This window comes from Heterodontus francisci, unplaced genomic scaffold (assembly GCF_036365525.1).
Source record: "Heterodontus francisci isolate sHetFra1 unplaced genomic scaffold, sHetFra1.hap1 HAP1_SCAFFOLD_323, whole genome shotgun sequence".
In the NCBI taxonomy this organism is placed as follows: Eukaryota; Metazoa; Chordata; class Chondrichthyes; order Heterodontiformes; family Heterodontidae; genus Heterodontus; species Heterodontus francisci.
In genome coordinates this window covers 1,838,011-1,860,866 of record NW_027141078.1, presented here as the reverse complement: position 1 = coordinate 1,860,866, position 22,856 = coordinate 1,838,011, and the positions used below count along the sequence as shown (strand labels likewise).

At 49.8% G+C, this 22,856-nt stretch overlaps 1 protein-coding gene across 1 annotated transcript in view; it reads right to left on the bottom strand.

The window, feature by feature from the left end:
• Positions 1-20,271, bottom strand: part of LOC137361947 (antileukoproteinase-like) — a 47,520-nt gene extending 27,249 nt beyond the window's left edge. The window contains exon 1 of the mRNA XM_068026529.1: positions 20,208-20,271. Within this exon, the coding sequence (XP_067882630.1) occupies positions 20,208-20,271 (64 nt within the window). The remainder of the gene's footprint in view (positions 1-20,207) is intronic.
• Between the last annotated feature and the right edge of the window lie 2,585 nt (positions 20,272-22,856).

Here is a 22,856-nt window from a genome sequence, read left to right as displayed (position 1 = left end):
GTACAGCAGTGAGGGGGAGTGTGGGATTAAATCGGGTGGGATATTAAAGAGTACAGCAGTGAGGGGAGAGTGGGGTTAGATCGGGTGGGATATTAAAGAGTACAGCAGTGAGGGGGAGTGTGGGATTAGATCGGGTGGGATATTAAAGAGTACAGCAGTGAGGGGGAGTGTGGGATTAGACTGGGTGGGATATTAAAGAGGACAGCAGTGAGGGGGAGTGTGGGATTAGACTGGGTGGGATATTAAAGAGTACAGCAGTGAGGGGGAGTGTGGGATTAAATCGGGTGGGATATTAAAGAGTACAGCAGTGAGGGGGAGTGTGGGATTAGACTGGGTGGGATATTAAAGAGTACAGCAGTGAGGGGGAGTGTGGGATTAGATTGGGTGGGATGTTAAAGAGTACAGCAGTGAGGGGGAGAGTGGGATTAGATCGGGTGGGATATTAAAGAGTGCAGCAGTGAGGGGGAGTGTGGGATTAGATCGGGTGGGATATTAAAGAGTACAGCAGTGAGGGGGAGTGTGGGATTAGACTGGGTGGGATATTAAAGAGTACAGCAGTGAGGGGGAGAGTGGGATTAGATCGGGTGGGATATTAAAGAGTACAGCAGTGAGGGGGAGAGTGGGATTAGATCGGGTGGGATATTAAAGAGTACAGCAGTGAGGGGGAGTGTGGGATTAGACTGGGTGGGATATTAAAGAGTACAGCAGTGAGGGGGAGTGTGGGATTAGACTGGGTGGGATATTAAAGAGTACAGCAGTGAGGGGGAGAGTGGGATTAGACTGGGTGGGATATTAAAGAGTACAGCAGTGAGGGGGAGTGTGGGATTAGATTGGGTGGGATATTAAAGAGTACAGCAGTGAGAGGGAGTGTGGGATTAGACTGGGTGGGATATTAAAGAGTACAGCAGTGAGGGGGAGTGTGGGATTAGACTGGGTGGGATATTAAAGAGTACAGCAGTGAAGGGGAGAGTGGGATTAGATCGGGTGGGATATTAAAGAGTACAGCAGTGAGGGGGAGAGTGGGATTAGATCGGGTGGGATATTAAAGAGTACAGCAGTGAGGGGGAGAGTGGGATTAGATCGGGTGGGATATTAAAGCGTGCAGCAGTGAGGGGGAGTGTGGGATTAGATTGGGTGGGATATTAAAGAGTACAGCAGTGAGGGGGAGAGTGGGATTAGACTGGGTGGGATATTAAAGAGTACAGCAGTGAGGGGGAGTGTGGGATTAGACTGGGTGGGATATTAAAGAGTACAGCAGTGAGGGGGAGTGTGGGATTAGACTGGGTGGGATATTAAAGAGTGCAGCAGTGAGGGGGAGTGTGGGATTAGATCGGGTGGGATATTAAAGAGTACAGCAGTGAGGGGGAGTGTGGGATTAGACTGGGTGGGATATTAAAGAGTACAGCAGTGAGGGGGAGAGTGGGATTAGACTGGGTGGGATATTAAAGAGTACAGCAGTGAGGGGGAGAGTGGGATTAGACTGGGTGGGATATTAAAGAGTACAGCAGTGAGGGGGAGAGTGGGATTAGACTGGGTGGGATATTAAAGAGTACAGCAGTGAGGGGGAGTGTGGGATTAGATCGGGTGGGATATTAAAGAGTACAGCAGTGAGGGGGAGAGTGGGATTAGATCGGGTGGGATATTAAAGAGTACAGCAGTGAGGGGGAGAGTGGGATTAGACTGGGTGGGATATTAAAGAGTACAGCAGTGAGGGGGAGAGTGGGATTAGACTGGGTGGGATATTAAAGAGTACAGCAGTGAGGGGGAAGAGTGGGATTAGACTGGGTGGGATATTAAAGAGTACAGCAGTGAGGGGGAGTGTGGGATTAAATCGGGTGGGATATTAAAGAGTACAGCAGTGAGGGGAGAGTGGGGTTAGATCGGGTGGGATATTAAAGAGTACAGCAGTGAGGGGGAGTGTGGGATTAGATCGGGTGGGATATTGAAGAGTACAGCAGTGAGGGGGAGAGTGGGATTAGATCGGGAGGCATATTAAAGAGTACAGCAGTGAGGGGGAGTGTGGGATTAGACTGGGTGGGATATTAAAGAGTACAGCAGTGAGGGGGAGTGTGGGATTAGATTGGGTGGGATGTTAAAGAGTACAGCAGTGAGGGGGAGAGTGGGATTAGATCGGGTGGGATATTAAAGAGTGCAGCAGTGAGGGGGAGTGTGGGATTAGATCGGGTGGGATATTAAAGAGTACAGCAGTGAGGGGGAGTGTGGGATTAGACTGGGTGGGATATTAAAGAGTACAGCAGTGAGGGGGTGAGTGGGATTAGACTGGGTGGGATATTAAAGAGTACAGCAGTGAGGGGGAGTGTGGGATTAGATTGGGTGGGATATTAAAGAGTACAGCAGTGAGGGGGAGTGTGGGATTAGACTGGGTGGGATATTAAAGAGTACAGCAGTGAGGGGGAGTGTGGGATTAGACTGGGTGGGATATTAAAGAGTACAGCAGTGAGGGGGAGAGTGGGATTAGATCGGGTGGGATATGAAAGAGTACAGCAGTGAGGGGGAGTGTGGGATTAGACTGGGTGGGATATTAAAGAGTACAGCAGTGAGGGGGAGAGTGGGATTAGACTGGGTGGGATATTAAAGAGTACAGCAGTGAGGGGGAGAGTGGGATTAGATCGGGTGGGATATTAAAGAGTACAGCAGTGAGGGGGAGTGTGGGATTAGATTGGGTGGGATATTAAAGAGTACAGCAGTGAGGGGGAGTGTGGGATTAGACTGGGTGGGATATTAAAGAGTACAGCAGTGAGGGGGAGTGTGGGATTAGATCGGGTGGGATATTAAAGAGTACAGCAGTGAGGGGGAGAGTGGGATTAGACTGGGTGGGATATTAAAGAGTACAGCAGTGAGGGGGAGAGTGGGATTAGACTGGGTGGGATATTAAAGAGTACAGCAGTGAGGGGGAGTGTGGGATTAGACTGGGTGGGATATTAAAGAGTACAGCAGTGAGGGGGAGTGTGGGATTAGACTGGGTGTGATATTAAAGAGTACAGCAGTGAGGGGGAGTGTGGGATTAGATCGGGTGGGATATTAAAGAGTACAGCAGTGTGGGGGAGAGTGGGATTAGATCGGGTGGGATATTAAAGAGTACAGCAGTGAGGGGGAGAGTGGGATTAGATTGGGTGGGATATTAAAGAGTACAGCAGTGAGGGGGAGTGTGGGATTAGACTGGGTGGGATATTAAAGAGTACAGCAGTGAGGGGGAGAGTGGGATTAGACTAGGTGGGATATTAAAGAGTACAGCAGTGAGGGGGAGTGTGGGATTAGACTGGGTGGGATATTAAAGAGTACAGCAGTGAGGGGGAGAGTGGGATTAGACTGGGTGGGATATTAAAGAGTACAGCAGTGAGGGGGAGTGTGGGATTAGACTGGGTGGGATATTAAAGAGTACAGAAGTGAGGGGGAGTGTGGGATTAGACTGGGTGGGATATTAAAGAGTACAGCAGTGAGGGGGAGTGTGGGATTAGATCGGGTGGGATATTAAAGAGTACAGCAGTGAGGGGGAGAGTGGGATTAGATCGGGTGGGATATTAAAGAGTACAGCAGTGAGGGGGAGAGTGGGATTAGACTGGGTGGGATATTAAAGAGTACAGCAGTGAGGGGGAGAGTGGGATTAGACTGGGTGGGATATTAAAGAGTACAGCAGTGAGGGGGAGTGTGGGATTAGATCGGGTGGGATATTAAAGAGTACAGCAGTGAGGGGGAGTGTGGGATTAGACTGGGTGTGATATTAAAGAGTACAGCAGTGAGGGGGAGTGTGGGATTAGATCGGGTGGGATATTAAAGAGTACAGCAGTGAGGGGGAGAGTGGGATTAGACTGGGTGGGATATTAAAGAGTACAGCAGTGAGGGGGAGTGTGGGATTAGACTGGGTGGGATATTAAAGAGTACAGCAGTGAGGGGGAGTGTGGGATTAGATCGGGTGGGATATTAAAGAGTACAGCAGTGAGGGGGAGTGTGGGATTAGACCGGGTGGGATATTAAAGAGTACAGCAGTGAGGGGGAGTGTGGGATTAGACTGGGTGGGATATTAAAGAGTACAGCAGTGAGGGGGAGTGTGGGATTAGACTGGGTCGGATATTAAAGAGTACAGCAGTGAGGGGGAGTGTGGGATTAGGCTGGGTGGGATATTAAAGTGTACAGCAGTGAGGAGGAGTGTGGGATTAGATCGGGTGGGATATTAAAGAGTACAGCAGTGAGGGGGAGAGTGGGATTAGATCGGGTGGGATATTAAAGAGTACAGCAGTGAGGGGGAGTGTGGGATTAGACTGGGTGGGATATTAAAGAGTACAGCAGTGAGGGGGAGTGTGGGATTAGACTGGGTGGGATATTAAAGAGTACAGCAGTGAGGGGGAGAGTGGGATTAGATCGGGTGGGATATTAAAGAGTACAGCAGTGAGGGGGAGTGTGGGATTAGATTGGGTGGGATATTAAAGAGTACAGCAGTGAGGGGGAGAGTGGGATTAGACTGGGTGGGATATTAAAGAGTACAGCAGTGAGGGGGAGAGTGGGATTAGATCGGGTGGGATATTAAAGAGTACAGCAGTGAGGGGGAGAGTGGGATTAGACTGGGTGGGATATTAAAGAGTACAGCAGTGAGGGGGAGAGTGGGATTAGATCGGGTGGGATATTAAAGAGTACAGCAGTGAGGGGGAGTGTGGGATTAGACTGGGTGGGATATTAAAGAGTACAGCAGTGAGGGGGAGAGTGGGATTAGACTGGGTGGGATATTAAAGAGTACAGCAGTGAGGGGGAGTGTGGGATTAGATTGGGTGGGATATTAAAGAGTACAGCAGTGAGGGGGAGTGTGGGATTAGACTGGGTGGGATATTAAAGAGTACAGCAGTGAGGGGGAGTGTGGGATTAGACTGGGTGGGATATTAAAGAGTACAGCAGTGAGGGGGAGAGTGGGATTAGATCGGGTGGGATATTAAAGAGTACAGCAGTGAGGGGGAGAGTGGGATTAGACTGGGTGGGATATTAAAGAGTACAGCAGTGAGGGGGAGAGTGGGATTAGATCGGGTGGGATATTAAAGAGTACAGCAGTGAGGGGGAGTGTGGGATTAGATTGGGTGGGATATTAAAGAGTACAGCAGTGAGGGGGAGTGTGGGATTAGACTGGGTGGGATATTAAAGAGTACAGCAGTGAGGGGGAGTGTGGGATTAAACTGGGTGGGATATTAAAGAGTACAGCAGTGAGGGGGAGTGTGGGATTAGACTGGGTGGGATATTAAAGAGTACAGCAGTGTGGGGGAGAGTGGGATTAGATCGGGTGGGATAGTAAAGAGTACAGCAGTGAGGGGGAGAGTGGGATTAGACTGGGTGGGATATTAAAGAGTACAGCAGTGAGGGGGAGTGTGGGATTAGACTGGGTGGGATATTAAAGAGTACAGCAGTGAGGGGGAGTGTGGGATTAGATTGGGTGGGATATTAAAGAGTACAGCAGTGAGGGGGAGTGTGGGATTAGATCGGGTGGGATATTAAAGAGTACAGCAGTGAGGGGGAGTGTGGGATTAGACTGGGTGGGATATTAAAGAGTACAGCAGTGAGGGGGAGAGTGGGATTAGATCGGGTGGGATATTAAAGAGTACAGCAGTGAGGGGGAGTGTGGGATTAGATCGGGTGGGATATTAAAGAGTACAGCAGTAGTGGGGAGTGTGGGATTAGACTGGGTGGGATATTAAAGAGTACAGCAGTGAGGGGGAGAGTGGGATTAGACTGGGTGGGATATTAAAGAGTACAGCAGTGAGGGGGAGAGTGGGATTAGATCGGGTGGGATATTAAAGAGTACAGCAGTGAGGGGGAGTGTGGGATTAGACTGGGTGGGATATTAAAGAGTACAGCAGTGAGGGGGAGAGTGGGATTAGACTGGGTGGGATATTAAAGAGTACAGCAGTGAGGGGGAGTGTGGGATTAGATTGGGTGGGATATTAAAGAGTACAGCAGTGAGGGGGAGTGTGGGATTAGACTGGGTGGGATATTAAAGAGTACAGCAGTGAGGGGGAGTGTGGGATTAGACTGGGTGGGATATTAAAGAGTACAGCAGTGAGGGGGAGAGTGGGATTAGATCGGGTGGGATATTAAAGAGTACAGCAGTGAGGGGGAGAGTGGGATTAGACTGGGTGGGATATTAAAGAGTACAGCAGTGAGGGGGAGAGTGGGATTAGATCGGGTGGGATATTAAAGAGTACAGCAGTGAGGGGGAGTGTGGGATTAGATCGGGTGGGATATTAAAGAGTACAGCAGTGAGGGGGAGTGTGGGATTAGACTGGGTGGGATATTAAAGAGTACAGCAGTGAGGGGGAGTGTGGGATTAAACTGGGTGGGATATTAAAGAGTACAGCAGTGAGGGGGAGTGTGGGATTAGACTGGGTGGGATATTAAAGAGTACAGCAGTGTGGGGGAGAGTGGGATTAGATCGGGTGGGATAGTAAAGAGTACAGCAGTGAGGGGGAGAGTGGGATTAGACTGGGTGGGATATTAAAGAGTACAGCAGTGAGGGGGAGTGTGGGATTAGACTGGGTGGGATATTAAAGAGTACAGCAGTGAGGGGGAGTGTGGGATTAGATTGGGTGGGATATTAAAGAGTACAGCAGTGAGGGGGAGTGTGGGATTAGATCGGGTGGGATATTAAAGAGTACAGCAGTGAGGGGGAGTGTGGGATTAGACTGGGTGGGATATTAAAGAGTACAGCAGTGAGGGGGAGAGTGGGATTAGATCGGGTGGGATATTAAAGAGTACAGCAGTGAGGGGGAGTGTGGGATTAGATCGGGTGGGATATTAAAGAGTACAGCAGTGAGGGGGAGTGTGGGATTAGATCGGGTGGGATATTAAAGAGTACAGCAGTAGTGGGGAGTGTGGGATTAGACTGGGTGGGATATTAAAGAGTACAGCAGTGAGGGGGAGAGTGGGATTAGACTGGGTGGGATATTAAAGAGTACAGCAGTGAGGGGGAGAGTGGGATTAGATCGGGTGGGATATTAAAGAGTACAGCAGTGAGGGGGAGTGTGGGATTAGACTGGGTGGGATATTAAAGAGTACAGCAGTGAGGGGGAGAGTGGGATTAGACTGGGTGGGATATTAAAGAGTACAGCAGTGAGGGGAGTGTGGGATTAGATTGGGTGGGATATTAAAGAGTACAGCAGTGAGGGGGAGTGTGGGATTAGACTGGGTGGGATATTAAAGAGTACAGCAGTGAGGGGGAGTGTGGGATTAGACTGGGTGGGATATTAAAGAGTACAGCAGTGAGGGGGAGAGTGGGATTAGATCGGGTGGGATATTAAAGAGTACAGCAGTGAGGGGGAGAGTGGGATTAGGACTGGGTGGGATATTAAAGAGTACAGCAGTGAGGGGGAGAGTGGGATTAGATCGGGTGGGATATTAAAGAGTACAGCAGTGAGGGGGAGTGTGGGATTAGATTGGGTGGGATATTAAAGAGTACAGCAGTGAGGGGGAGTGTGGGATTAGACTGGGTGGGATATTAAGAGTACAGCAGTGAGGGGGAGTGTGGGATTAGATCGGGTGGGATATTAAAGAGTACAGCAGTGAGGGGAGAGTGGGATTAGATTGGGTGGGATATTAAAGAGTACAGCAGTGAGGGGGAGTGTGGGATTAGACTGGGTGGATATTAAAGAGTACAGCAGTGAGGGGGAGTGTGGGATTAGACTGGTGGGATATTAAAGAGTACAGCAGTGAGGGGGAGTGTGGGATTAGACTGGGTGGGATATTGAAGAGTACAGCAGTGAGGGGGAGAGTGGGATTAGATCGGGTGGGATATTAAAGAGTACAGCAGTGAGGGGGAGAGTGGGATTAGACTGGGTGGGATATTAAAGAGTACAGCAGTGAGGGGGAGAGTGGGATTAGACTGGGTGGGATATTAAAGAGTACAGCAGTGAGGGGGAGTGTGGGATTAGATTGGGTGGGATATTAAAGAGTACAGCAGTGATTGGGAGTGTGGATTAGACTGGGTGGGATATTAAAGAGTACAGCAGTGAGGGGGAGAGTGGGATTAGATCGGGTGGGATATTAAAGAGTACAGCAGTGAGGGGAGTGTGGGATTAGACTGGGGTGGGATATTAAAGAGTACAGCAGTGAGGGGAGAGTGGGATTAGATCGGGTGGGATATTAAAGAGTACAGCAGTGAGGGGGAGAGTGGGATTAGACTGGGTGGGATATTAAAGAGTACAGCAGTGAGGGGGAGAGTGGGATTAGATCGGGTGGGATATTAAAGAGTACAGCAGTGAGGGGGAGTGTGGGATTAGATCGGGTGGGATATTAAAGAGTACAGCAGTGAGGGGGGAGTGTGGGATTAGACTGGGTGGGATATTAAAGAGTACAGCAGTGAGGGGGAGTGTGGGATTAAACTGGGTGGGATATTAAAGAGTACAGCAGTGAGGGGGAGTGTGGGATTAGACTGGGTGGGATATTAAAGAGTACAGCAGTGTGGGGGAGAGTGGGATTAGATCGGGTGGGATAGTAAAGAGTACAGCAGTGAGGGGGAGAGTGGGATTAGACTGGGTGGGATATTAAAGAGTACAGCAGTGAGGGGGAGTGTGGGATTAGACTGGGTGGGATATTAAAGAGTACAGCAGTGAGGGGGAGTGTGGGATTAGATTGGGTGGGATATTAAAGAGTACAGCAGTGAGGGGGAGTGTGGATTAGATCGGGTGGGATATTAAAGAGTACAGCAGTGAGGGGGAGTGTGGGATTAGACTGGGTGGGATATTAAAGAGTACAGCAGTGAGGGGGAGAGTGGGATTAGACTGGGTGGGATATTAAAGAGTACAGCAGTGAGGGGGAGAGTGGGATTAGACTGGGTGGGATATTAAAGAGTACAGCAGTGAGGGGGAGTGTGGGATTAGACTGGGTGTGATATTAAAGAGTACAGCAGTGAGGGGGAGTGTGGGATTAGACGGGTGTGATATTAAAGGAGTACAGCAGTGAGGGGGAGTGTGGGATTAGATCGGGTAGGGATATTAAAGAGTACAGCAGTGTGGGGGAGAGTGGGATTAGATCGGGTGGGATATTAAAGAGTACAGCAGTGAGGGGGAGAGTGGGATTAGATTGGGTGGGATATTAAAGAGTACAGCAGTGAGGGGGAGTGTGGGATTAGACTGGGTGGGATATTAAAGAGTACAGCAGTGAGGGGGAGAGTGGGATTAGACTAGGTGGGATATTAAAGAGTACAGCAGTGAGGGGGAGTGTGGGATTAGACTGGGTGGGATATTAAAGAGTACAGCAGTGAGGGGGAGAGTGGGATTAGACTGGGTGGGATATTAAAGAGTACAGCAGTGAGGGGGAGTGTGGGATTAGACTGGGTGGGATATTAAAGAGTACAGAAGTGAGGGGGAGTGTGGGATTAGACTGGGTGGGATATTAAAGAGTACAGCAGTGAGGGGGAGTGTGGGATTAGATCGGGTGGGATATTAAAGAGTACAGCAGTGAGGGGGAGAGTGGGATTAGATCGGGTGGGATATTAAAGAGTACAGCAGTGAGGGGGAGAGTGGGATTAGACTGGGTGGGATATTAAAGAGTACAGCAGTGAGGGGGAGAGTGGGATTAGACTGGGTGGGATATTAAAGAGTACAGCAGTGAGGGGGAGTGTGGGATTAGATCGGGTGGGATATTAAAGAGTACAGCAGTGAGGGGGAGTGTGGGATTAGACTGGGTGTGATATTAAAGAGTACAGCAGTGAGGGGGAGTGTGGGATTAGATCGGGTGGGATATTAAAGAGTACAGCAGTGAGGGGGAGAGTGGGATTAGACTGGGTGGGATATTAAAGAGTACAGCAGTGAGGGGGAGTGTGGGATTAGACTGGGTGGGATATTAAAGAGTACAGCAGTGAGGGGGAGTGTGGGATTAGATCGGGTGGGATATTAAAGAGTACAGCAGTGAGGGGGAGTGTGGGATTAGACCGGGTGGGATATTAAAGAGTACAGCAGTGAGGGGGAGTGTGGGATTAGACTGGGTGGGATATTAAAGAGTACAGCAGTGAGGGGGAGTGTGGGATTAGACTGGGTCGGATATTAAAGAGTACAGCAGTGAGGGGGAGTGTGGGATTAGGCTGGGTGGGATATTAAAGTGTACAGCAGTGAGGGGGAGTGTGGGATTAGATCGGGTGGGATATTAAAGAGTACAGCAGTGAGGGGGAGAGTGGGATTAGATCGGGTGGGATATTAAAGAGTACAGCAGTGAGGGGGAGTGTGGGATTAGACTGGGTGGGATATTAAAGAGTACAGCAGTGAGGGGGAGTGTGGGATTAGACTGGGTGGGATATTAAAGAGTACAGCAGTGAGGGGGAGAGTGGGATTAGATCGGGTGGGATATTAAAGAGTACAGCAGTGAGGGGGAGTGTGGGATTAGATTGGGTGGGATATTAAAGAGTACAGCAGTGAGGGGGAGAGTGGGATTAGACTGGGTGGGATATTAAAGAGTACAGCAGTGAGGGGGAGAGTGGGATTAGATCGGGTGGGATATTAAAGAGTACAGCAGTGAGGGGGAGAGTGGGATTAGACTGGGTGGGATATTAAAGAGTACAGCAGTGAGGGGGAGAGTGGGATTAGATCGGGTGGGATATTAAAGAGTACAGCAGTGAGGGGGAGTGTGGGATTAGACTGGGTGGGATATTAAAGAGTACAGCAGTGAGGGGGAGAGTGGGATTAGACTGGGTGGGATATTAAAGAGTACAGCAGTGAGGGGGAGTGTGGGATTAGATTGGGTGGGATATTAAAGAGTACAGCAGTGAGGGGGAGTGTGGGATTAGACTGGGTGGGATATTAAAGAGTACAGCAGTGAGGGGGAGTGTGGGATTAGACTGGGTGGGATATTAAAGAGTACAGCAGTGAGGGGGAGAGTGGGATTAGATCGGGTGGGATATTAAAGAGTACAGCAGTGAGGGGGAGAGTGGGATTAGACTGGGTGGGATATTAAAGAGTACAGCAGTGAGGGGGAGAGTGGGATTAGATCGGGTGGGATATTAAAGAGTACAGCAGTGAGGGGGAGTGTGGGATTAGATTGGGTGGGATATTAAAGAGTACAGCAGTGAGGGGGAGTGTGGGATTAGACTGGGTGGGATATTAAAGAGTACAGCAGTGAGGGGGAGTGTGGGATTAAACTGGGTGGGATATTAAAGAGTACAGCAGTGAGGGGGAGTGTGGGATTAGACTGGGTGGGATATTAAAGAGTACAGCAGTGTGGGGGAGAGTGGGATTAGATCGGGTGGGATAGTAAAGAGTACAGCAGTGAGGGGGAGAGTGGGATTAGACTGGGTGGGATATTAAAGAGTACAGCAGTGAGGGGGAGTGTGGGATTAGACTGGGTGGGATATTAAAGAGTACAGCAGTGAGGGGGAGTGTGGGATTAGATTGGGTGGGATATTAAAGAGTACAGCAGTGAGGGGGAGTGTGGGATTAGATCGGGTGGGATATTAAAGAGTACAGCAGTGAGGGGGAGTGTGGGATTAGACTGGGTGGGATATTAAAGAGTACAGCAGTGAGGGGGAGAGTGGGATTAGATCGGGTGGGATATTAAAGAGTACAGCAGTGAGGGGGAGTGTGGGATTAGATCGGGTGGGATATTAAAGAGTACAGCAGTAGTGGGGAGTGTGGGATTAGACTGGGTGGGATATTAAAGAGTACAGCAGTGAGGGGGAGAGTGGGATTAGACTGGGTGGGATATTAAAGAGTACAGCAGTGAGGGGGAGAGTGGGATTAGATCGGGTGGGATATTAAAGAGTACAGCAGTGAGGGGGAGTGTGGGATTAGACTGGGTGGGATATTAAAGAGTACAGCAGTGAGGGGGAGAGTGGGATTAGACTGGGTGGGATATTAAAGAGTACAGCAGTGAGGGGGAGTGTGGGATTAGATTGGGTGGGATATTAAAGAGTACAGCAGTGAGGGGGAGTGTGGGATTAGACTGGGTGGGATATTAAAGAGTACAGCAGTGAGGGGGAGTGTGGGATTAGACTGGGTGGGATATTAAAGAGTACAGCAGTGAGGGGGAGAGTGGGATTAGATCGGGTGGGATATTAAAGAGTACAGCAGTGAGGGGGAGAGTGGGATTAGACTGGGTGGGATATTAAAGAGTACAGCAGTGAGGGGGAGAGTGGGATTAGATCGGGTGGGATATTAAAGAGTACAGCAGTGAGGGGGAGTGTGGGATTAGATCGGGTGGGATATTAAAGAGTACAGCAGTGAGGGGGAGTGTGGGATTAGACTGGGTGGGATATTAAAGAGTACAGCAGTGAGGGGGAGTGTGGGATTAAACTGGGTGGGATATTAAAGAGTACAGCAGTGAGGGGGAGTGTGGGATTAGACTGGGTGGGATATTAAAGAGTACAGCAGTGTGGGGGAGAGTGGGATTAGATCGGGTGGGATAGTAAAGAGTACAGCAGTGAGGGGGAGAGTGGGATTAGACTGGGTGGGATATTAAAGAGTACAGCAGTGAGGGGGAGTGTGGGATTAGACTGGGTGGGATATTAAAGAGTACAGCAGTGAGGGGGAGTGTGGGATTAGTTTGGGTGGGATATTAAAGAGTACAGCAGTGAGGGGGAGTGTGGGATTAGATCGGGTGGGATATTAAAGAGTACAGCAGTGAGGGGGAGTGTGGGATTAGACTGGGTGGGATATTAAAGAGTACAGCAGTGAGGGGGAGAGTGGGATTAGATCGGGTGGGATATTAAAGAGTACAGCAGTGAGGGGGAGTGTGGGATTAGATCGGGTGGGATATTAAAGAGTACAGCAGTGAGGGGGAGTGTGGGATTAGATCGGGTGGGATATTAAAGAGTACAGCAGTAGTGGGGAGTGTGGGATTAGACTGGGTGGGATATTAAAGAGTACAGCAGTGAGGGGGAGAGTGGGATTAGACTGGGTGGGATATTAAAGAGTACAGCAGTGAGGGGGAGAGTGGGATTAGATCGGGTGGGATATTAAAGAGTACAGCAGTGAGGGGGAGTGTGGGATTAGACTGGGTGGGATATTAAAGAGTACAGCAGTGAGGGGGAGAGTGGGATTAGACTGGGTGGGATATTAAAGAGTACAGCAGTGAGGGGGAGTGTGGGATTAGATTGGGTGGGATATTAAAGAGTACAGCAGTGAGGGGGAGTGTGGGATTAGACTGGGTGGGATATTAAAGAGTACAGCAGTGAGGGGGAGTGTGGGATTAGACTGGGTGGGATATTAAAGAGTACAGCAGTGAGGGGGAGAGTGGGATTAGATCGGGTGGGATATTAAAGAGTACAGCAGTGAGGGGGAGAGTGGGATTAGACTGGGTGGGATATTAAAGAGTACAGCAGTGAGGGGGAGAGTGGGATTAGATCGGGTGGGATATTAAAGAGTACAGCAGTGAGGGGGAGTGTGGGATTAGATTGGGTGGGATATTAAAGAGTACAGCAGTGAGGGGGAGTGTGGGATTAGACTGGGTGGGATATTAAAGAGTACAGCAGTGAGGGGGAGTGTGGGATTAGATCGGGTGGGATATTAAAGAGTACAGCAGTGAGGGGGAGAGTGGGATTAGATTGGGTGGGATATTAAAGAGTACAGCAGTGAGGGGGAGTGTGGGATTAGACTGGGTGGGATATTAAAGAGTACAGCAGTGAGGGGGAGTGTGGGATTAGACTGGGTGGGATATTAAAGAGTACAGCAGTGAGGGGGAGTGTGGGATTAGACTGGGTGGGATATTGAAGAGTACAGCAGTGAGGGGGAGAGTGGGATTAGATCGGGTGGGATATTAAAGAGTACAGCAGTGAGGGGGAGAGTGGGATTAGACTGGGTGGGATATTAAAGAGTACAGCAGTGAGGGGGAGAGTGGGATTAGACTGGGTGGGATATTAAAGAGTACAGCAGTGAGGGGGAGTGTGGGATTAGATTGGGTGGGATATTAAAGAGTACAGCAGTGATTGGGAGTGTGGGATTAGACTGGGTGGGATATTAAAGAGTACAGCAGTGAGGGGGAGAGTGGGATTAGATCGGGTGGGATATTAAAGAGTACAGCAGTGAGGGGGAGTGTGGGATTAGACTGGGTGGGATATTAAAGAGTACAGCAGTGAGGGGGAGAGTGGGATTAGATCGGGTGGGATATTAAAGAGTACAGCAGTGAGGGGGAGAGTGGGATTAGACTGGGTGGGATATTAAAGAGTACAGCAGTGAGGGGGAGAGTGGGATTAGATCGGGTGGGATATTAAAGAGTACAGCAGTGAGGGGGAGTGTGGGATTAGATCGGGTGGGATATTAAAGAGTACAGCAGTGAGGGGGAGTGTGGGATTAGACTGGGTGGGATATTAAAGAGTACAGCAGTGAGGGGGAGTGTGGGATTAAACTGGGTGGGATATTAAAGAGTACAGCAGTGAGGGGGAGTGTGGGATTAGACTGGGTGGGATATTAAAGAGTACAGCAGTGTGGGGGAGAGTGGGATTAGATCGGGTGGGATAGTAAAGAGTACAGCAGTGAGGGGGAGAGTGGGATTAGACTGGGTGGGATATTAAAGAGTACAGCAGTGAGGGGGAGTGTGGGATTAGACTGGGTGGGATATTAAAGAGTACAGCAGTGAGGGGGAGTGTGGGATTAGATTGGGTGGGATATTAAAGAGTACAGCAGTGAGGGGGAGTGTGGGATTAGATCGGGTGGGATATTAAAGAGTACAGCAGTGAGGGGGAGTGTGGGATTAGACTGGGTGGGATATTAAAGAGGACAGCAGTGAGGGGGAGAGTGGGATTAGATCGGGTGGGATATTAAAGAGTACAGCAGTGAGGGGGAGTGTGGGATTAGATCGGGTGGGATATTAAAGAGTACAGCAGTGAGGGGGAGTGTGGGATTAGATCGGGTGGGATATTAAAGAGTACAGCAGTAGTGGGGAGTGTGGGATTAGACTGGGTGGGATATTAAAGAGTACAGCAGTGAGGGGGAGAGTGGGATTAGACTGGGTGGGATATTAAAGAGTACAGCAGTGAGGGGGAGAGTGGGATTAGATCGGGTGGGATATTAAAGAGTACAGCAGTGAGGGGGAGTGTGGGATTAGACTGGGTGGGATATTAAAGAGTACAGCAGTGAGGGGGAGAGTGGGATTAGACTGGGTGGGATATTAAAGAGTACAGCAGTGAGGGGGAGTGTGGGATTAGATTGGGTGGGATATTAAAGAGTACAGCAGTGAGGGGGAGTGTGGGATTAGACTGGGTGGGATATTAAAGAGTACAGCAGTGAGGGGGAGTGTGGGATTAGACTGGGTGGGATATTAAAGAGTACAGCAGTGAGGGGGAGAGTGGGATTAGATCGGGTGGGATATTAAAGAGTACAGCAGTGAGGGGGAGAGTGGGATTAGACTGGGTGGGATATTAAAGAGTACAGCAGTGAGGGGGAGAGTGGGATTAGATCGGGTGGGATATTAAAGAGTACAGCAGTGAGGGGGAGTGTGGGATTAGATTGGGTGGGATATTAAAGAGTACAGCAGTGAGGGGGAGTGTGGGATTAGACTGGGTGGGATATTAAAGAGTACAGCAGTGAGGGGGAGTGTGGGATTAGATCGGGTGGGATATTAAAGAGTACAGCAGTGAGGGGGAGAGTGGGATTAGATCGGGTGGGATATTAAAGAGTACAGCAGTGAGGGGGAGTGTGGGATTAGACTGGGTGGGATATTAAAGAGTACAGCAGTGAGGGGGAGTGTGGGATTAGACTGGGTGGGATATTAAAGAGTACAGCAGTGAGGGGGAGTGTGGGATTAGACTGGGTGGGATATTGAAGAGTACAGCAGTGAGGGGGAGAGTGGGATTAGATCGGGTGGGATATTAAAGAGTACAGCAGTGAGGGGGAGAGTGGGATTAGACTGGGTGGGATATTAAAGAGTACAGCAGTGAGGGGGAGAGTGGGATTAGACTGGGTGGGATATTAAAGAGTACAGCAGTGAGGGGGAGTGTGGGATTAGATTGGGTGGGATATTAAAGAGTACAGCAGTGATTGGGAGTGTGGGATTAGACTGGGTGGGATATTAAAGAGTACAGCAGTGAGGGGGAGAGTGGGATTAGATCGGGTGGGATATTAAAGAGTACAGCAGTGAGGGGGAGTGTGGGATTAGACTGGGTGGGATATTAAAGAGTACAGCAGTGAGGGGGAGTGTGGGATTAGATCGGGTGGGATATTAAAGAGTACAGCAGTGAGGGGGAGAGTGGGATTAGATCGGGTGGGATATTAAAGAGTACAGCAGTGAGGGGGAGAGTGGGATTAGACTGGGTGGGATATTAAAGAGTACAGCAGTGAGGGGGAGAGTGGGATTAGACTGGGTGGGATATTAAAGAGTACAGCAGTGAGGGGGATTGTGGGATTAGATTGGGTGGGATATTAAAGAGTACAGCAGTGAGGGGGAGTGTGGGATTAGATCGGGTGGGATATTAAAGAGTACAGCAGTGAGGGGGAGTGTGGGATTAGACTGGGTGGGATATTAAAGAGTACAGCAGTGAGGGGGAGAGTGGGATTAGACTGGGTGGGATATTAAAGAGTACAGCAGTGAGGGGGAGTGTGGGATTAGACTGGGTGGGATATTAAAGAGTTCAGCAGTGAGGGGGAGTGTGGGATTAGATCGGGTGGGATATTGAAGAGTACAGCAGTGAGTGGGAGAGTGGGATTAGATCGGGTGGGATATTAAAGAGTACAGCAGTGAGGGGGAGTGTGGGATTAGACTGGGTTGGATATTAAAGAGTACAGCAGTGAGGGGGAGTGTGGGATTAGATCGGGTGGGATATTAAAGAGTACAGCAGTGAGGGGGAGAGTGGGATTAGATCGGGTGGGATATTAAAGAGTACAGCAGTGAGGGGGAGTGTGGGATTAGACTGGGTGGGATATTAAAGAGTACAGCAGTGAGGGGGAGTGTGGGATTAGACTGGGTGGGATATTAAAGAGTACAGCAGTGAGGGGGAGTGTGGGATTAGACTGGGTGGGATATTAAAGAGTACAGCAGTGAGGGGGAGTGTGGGATTAGACTGGGTGGGATATTAAAGAGTACAGCAGTAGTGGGGAGTGTGGGATTAGACTGGGTGGGATATTAAAGAGTACAGCAGTGAGGGGGAGAGTGGGATTAGACTGGGTGGGATATTAAAGAGTACAGCAGTGAGGGGGAGAGTGGGATTAGATCGGGTGGGATATTAAAGAGTACAGCAGTGAGGGGGAGTGTGGGATTAGACTGGGTGGGATATTAAAGAGTACAGCAGTGAGGGGGAGAGTGGGATTAGACTGGGTGGGATATTAAAGAGTACAGCAGTGAGGGGGAGTGTGGGATTAGATTGGGTGGGATATTAAAGAGTACAGCAGTGAGGGGGAGTGTGGGATTAGACTGGGTGGGATATTAAAGAGTACAGCAGTGAGGGGGAGTGTGGGATTAGACTGGGTGGGATATTAAAGAGTACAGCAGTGAGGGGGAGAGTGGGATTAGATCGGGTGGGATATTAAAGAGTACAGCAGTGAGGGGGAGTGTGGGATTAGACTGGGTGGGATATTAAAGAGTACAGCAGTGAGGGGGAGAGTGGGATTAGACTGGGTGGGATATTAAAGAGTACAGCAGTGAGGGGGAGTGTGGGATTAGACTGGGTGGGATATTAAAGAGTTCAGCAGTGAGGGGGAGTGTGGGATTAGATCGGGTGGGATATTGAAGAGTACAGCAGTGAGTGGGAGAGTGGGATTAGATCGGGTGGGATATTAAAGAGTACAGCAGTGAGGGGGAGTGTGGGATTAGACTGGGTGGGATATTAAAGAGTACAGCAGTGAGGGGGAGAGTGGGATTAGACTGGGTGGGATATTAAAGAGTACAGCAGTGAGGGGGAGTGTGGGATTAGATTGGGTGGGATATTAAAGAGTACAGCAGTGAGGGGGAGTGTGGGATTAGACTGGGTGGGATATTAAAGAGTACAGCAGTGAGGGGGAGTGTGGGATTAGACTGGGTGGGATATTAAAGAGTACAGCAGTGAGGGGGAGAGTGGGATTAGATCGGGTGGGATATTAAAGAGTACAGCAGTGAGGGGGAGAGTGGGATTAGACTGGGTGGGATATTAAAGAGTACAGCAGTGAGGGGGAGAGTGGGATTAGATCGGGTGGGATATTAAAGAGTACAGCAGTGAGGGGGAGAGTGGGATTAGATCGGGTGGGATATTAAAGAGTACAGCAGTGAGGGGGAGTGTGGGATTAGACTGGGTGGGATATTAAAGAGTACAGCAGTGAGGGGGAGTGTGGGATTAGACTGGGTGGGATATTAAAGAGTACAGCAGTGAGGGGGAGTGTGGGATTAGACTGGGTGGGATATTGAAGAGTACAGCAGTGAGGGGGAGAGTGGGATTAGATCGGGTGGGATATTAAAGAGTACAGCAGTGAGGGGGAGAGTGGGATTAGACTGGGTGGGATATTAAAGAGTACAGCAGTGAGGGGGAGAGTGGGATTAGACTGGGTGGGATATTAAAGAGTACAGCAGTGAGGGGGAGTGTGGGATTAGATTGGGTGGGATATTAAAGAGTACAGCAGTGATTGGGAGTGTGGGATTAGACTGGGTGGGATATTAAAGAGTACAGCAGTGAGGGGGAGAGTGGGATTAGATCGGGTGGGATATTAAAGAGTACAGCAGTGAGGGGGAGTGTGGGATTAGACTGGGTGGGATATTAAAGAGTACAGCAGTGAGGGGGAGTGTGGGATTAGATCGGGTGGGATATTAAAGAGTACAGCAGTGAGGGGGAGAGTGGGATTAGATCGGGTGGGATATTAAAGAGTACAGCAGTGAGGGGGAGAGTGGGATTAGATCGGGTGGGATATTAAAGTGTACAGCAGTGAGGGGGAGTGTGGGATTAGACTGGGTGGGATATTAAAGAGTACAGCAGTGAGGGGGAGAGTGGGATTAGACTGGGTGGGATATTAAAGAGTACAGCAGTGAGGGGGAGAGTGGGATTAGACTGGGTGGGATATTAAAGAGTACAGCAGTGAGGGGGATTGTGGGATTAGATTGGGTGGGATATTGAAGAGTACAGCAGTGAGGGGGAGTGTGGGATTAGATCGGGTGGGATATTAAAGAGTACAGCAGTGAGGGGGAGTGTGGGATTAGACTGGGTGGGATATTAAAGAGTACAGCAGTGAGGGGGAGAGTGGGATTAGACTGGGTGGGATATTAAAGAGTACAGCAGTGAGGGGGAGTGTGGGATTAGACTGGGTGGGATATTAAAGAGTTCAGCAGTGAGGGGGAGTGTGGGATTAGATCGGGTGGGATATTGAAGAGTACAGCAGTGAGTGGGAGAGTGGGATTAGATCGGGTGGGATATTAAAGAGTACAGCAGTGAGGGGGAGTGTGGGATTAGACTGGGTTGGATATTAAAGAGTACAGCAGTGAGGGGGAGTGTGGGATTAGATCGGGTGGGATATTAAAGAGTACAGCAGTGAGGGGGAGTGTGGGATTAGACTGGGTGGGATATTAAAGAGTACAGCAGTGAGGGGGAGTGTGGGATTAGACTGGGTGGGATATTAAAGAGTACAGCAGTGAGGGGGAGTGTGGGATTAGACTGGGTGGGATATTAAAGAGTACAGCAGTGAGGGGGAGTGTGGGATTAGACTGGGTGGGATATTAAAGAGTACAGCAGTGAGGGGGAGTGTGGGATTAGACTGGGTGGGATATTAAAGAGTACAGCAGTGAGGGGGAGTGTGGGATTAGATCGGGTGGGATATTAAAGAGTACAGCAGTGAGGGGGAGAGTGGGATTAGATCGGGTGGGATATTAAAGAGTACAGCAGTGAGGGGGAGTGTGGGATTAGATCGGGTGGGATATTAAAGAGTACAGCAGTGAGGGGGAGTATGGGATTAGATCGGGTGGGATATTAAAGAGTACAGCAGTGAGGGGGAGTGTGGGATTAGATTGGGTGGGATATTAAAGAGTACAGCAGTGAGGGGGAGAGTGGGATTAGATCGGGTGGGATATTAAAGGGAATCCACAAATACCAACTGACAGTTCCCCGTCGATGCAATTATAGATTCCCGTACCTCGATTAACTAACCCACTGTTCGGAATCGTAAACAGACTTTCTCACCTTGTTATCCCTGCACCAACTAGTCCAAGTATTGCCAATGTCTGATGCACCCACTCAGTCCCCTTGCTACGGTGAGAAGAGCCCGACATCCCACATGTCTGCTGTTAGCCTACTGTCTGAATCATTACCCTCCCGCATGCTGACCCCCTCAGTAACTCACCTGAATTCAGTCCAGCTGCCCCCTTGGTGAGGAACAGCAGGAGGAATACTCCCAGGAGCTTCATCTTCACGAGTGCCCGATCTCCCGGAGCTGGAGTGCAGCCTCAGATCTGCTGAATTTATACAGCCAGCTCCACCCCCCCTCTCCCATCAGCTTAGTTCTCAAATATCCCCAGGGTTTTGTCTGTCTATTAATCCCATAACAAGGGTAGAATTGATATCAGATTGATGAGATCAGTAGCCTCCCATTTCCATAGTGTCATTTCACCACAACAGGGCAGCCAATGAAATGCTTACTTTGAAGTGCAGTCACCCCTGTAATATAGTAAAACAGGGAGCCAATTTTTTAAAAATTCATTCATGGGATGTGGGTGTCACTGGCCAGGCCAGCATTTATTGCCCATCCCTAATTGCCCTTGAGAAGGTGGTGGGGAGCTGCCTTCTTGAACCACTGCAGTCCATGTGGGGTAGGTACCCCCACAGTGCTGTTAGGAAGGGAGTTCCAGGATTTTGACCCAGTGACAGTGAAGGAACGGCGATATAGTTCCAAGTCAGGATGGTGTGTGACTCAGAGGGGAACTTGCAGGTGGTGGTGTTCCCATGCGTCTGCTGCTCTTGTCCTTCTAGTTGGTAGAGGTCGTGGGTTTGGAAGGTGCTGTCGAAGGAGCCTTGGTGCGTTGCTGCAGTGCATCTTGTAGATGGTACACACTGCTGCCACTGTGCATTGGTGGTGGAGGGAGTGAATGTTTGTGGATGGTGTGCCAGTCAAGCGGTCTGCTTTCTCCTGGATGGTGTCGAGCTTCTTGAGTGTTGTTGGAGCTGCACCCATCCAGGCAAGTGGAGAGTATTCCATCACACTCCTGACTTGTGCCTTGTAGATGGTGGACAGGCTTTGGGGAGTCGGGAAGTGAGTTTCTCGCCTCAGGATTCCCAGCCTCTGACCTGCTCTTGTAGCCACAGTATTTATGTGGCTACTCCAGTTCAGTTTCTGGTCAATGGTAGCCCCTAGGATGTTGATAGTGGAGGATTCAGCGATGGTAATGCCGTTGAATGTCAAGGGGAGATGGTTAGATTCTCTCTTGTTGGAGATGGTCATTGCCTGGCACTTGTGTGGCGCGAATGTTACTTGCCACTTATCAGCCCAAGTCTGGATATTGTCCAGGTCTTGCTGCATTTCTACACGGACTGCTTCAGTATCTGAGGAGTCACGAATGGTGCTGAACATTGTGCAATCATCAGCGAACATCCCCACTTCTGACATTATGATTGAAGGAAGGTTATTGATGAAGCAGCTGAAGATGGTTGGGCCTAGGACACTACCCTGAGGAACTCCTGCAGTGATGTCCTGGAGCTCAGATGATTGACCTCCAACAACCACAACCATTTTCCTTTGCGCTAGGTATGACTCCAGCCAGCGGAGGGTTTTCCCCCGGAATCCCATTGACCTCCGTTTCTCTTGGGATCCTTGATGCCATACTCGGTCAAATGCTGCCTTGATGTCAAGGGCAGTCACTCTCACCTCACCTCTGGAGTTCAGCTCTTTTGTCCATGTTTGAACCAAGGCTGTAATGAGGTCAGGAGCTGAGTGGCCCTGGCAGAACCCAAACTGAGCATCACTGAGCAGGTTATTGCTAAGCAAGTGCCGCTTGATAACACTGTCGACGACACATTCCATCACTTTACTGATGATTGAGAGTAGACTGATGGGGCGGTAATTGGCCGGGTTGGATTTGTCCTGCTTTTTGTGTACAGGACATACCTGGGCAATTTTCCACATTGCAGGGTAGATTCCAGTGTTGTAGCTGTACTGGAACAACTTGGCTCAGGGCGCGGCAAGTTCTGGAGCACAGGTCTTCAGTACTATTGCCGGAATATTGTCAGAGACCATAGCTTTTGCAGTATCCAGTGCCTTCAGTTGTTTCTTGATATCATGCGGAGTGAATTGAATTGGCTGAAATTTGGCATCTGTGATGCTGGGACTTCAGGAGGAGGCACTTCTGGCTGAAGATTGTTGCAAATGCTTCAGCCTTATCTTTCGCACTGATGTGCTGGGCTCCCCCATTATTGAGGATGGGGATATTTGTGGAGCCACCTCCTCCAGTTAGTTGTGCACTTGTCCACTCCCATTCACGGCTGGATGTGGCAGGACTGCAGAACTTAGACCTGATCCGTTGGTTATAGGATCGCTTAGCTCTGTCTATCGCATGCTGCTTACGCAGTTTGGCATGCAAGTAGTCCTGGGCTGTAGCTTCACCAGGTTGGCACCTCATTTTGAGGTATGCCTGGTGCTGCTCCTGGCATACCCTCCTGCACTCTTCATTGAACCAGGGTTGGTCTCCTGGCTTGATGGTAATGGTAGAGTGGGGGATATGCCGGGCCATGAGGTTACAGATTGTGGTTGAGTACAATTCTGCTGCTGCTGATGGCCCACAGCGCCTCATGGATGCCCAGTTTCGCATTGCTAGATCTGTTCGAAATCTATCCCATTGATAGTGCCACACAACACGATGTGAACAGCAAGCTCCCAGAAACAGCAATGTGATAATAAGCAGATAATCTGTTTTCCGATAGTGCAGCACTCCCTCAGTACTGACCCTTTGACAGTGCACTCCCTCAGTACTGACCCTCCGACAGTGCAGAACTCCCTCAG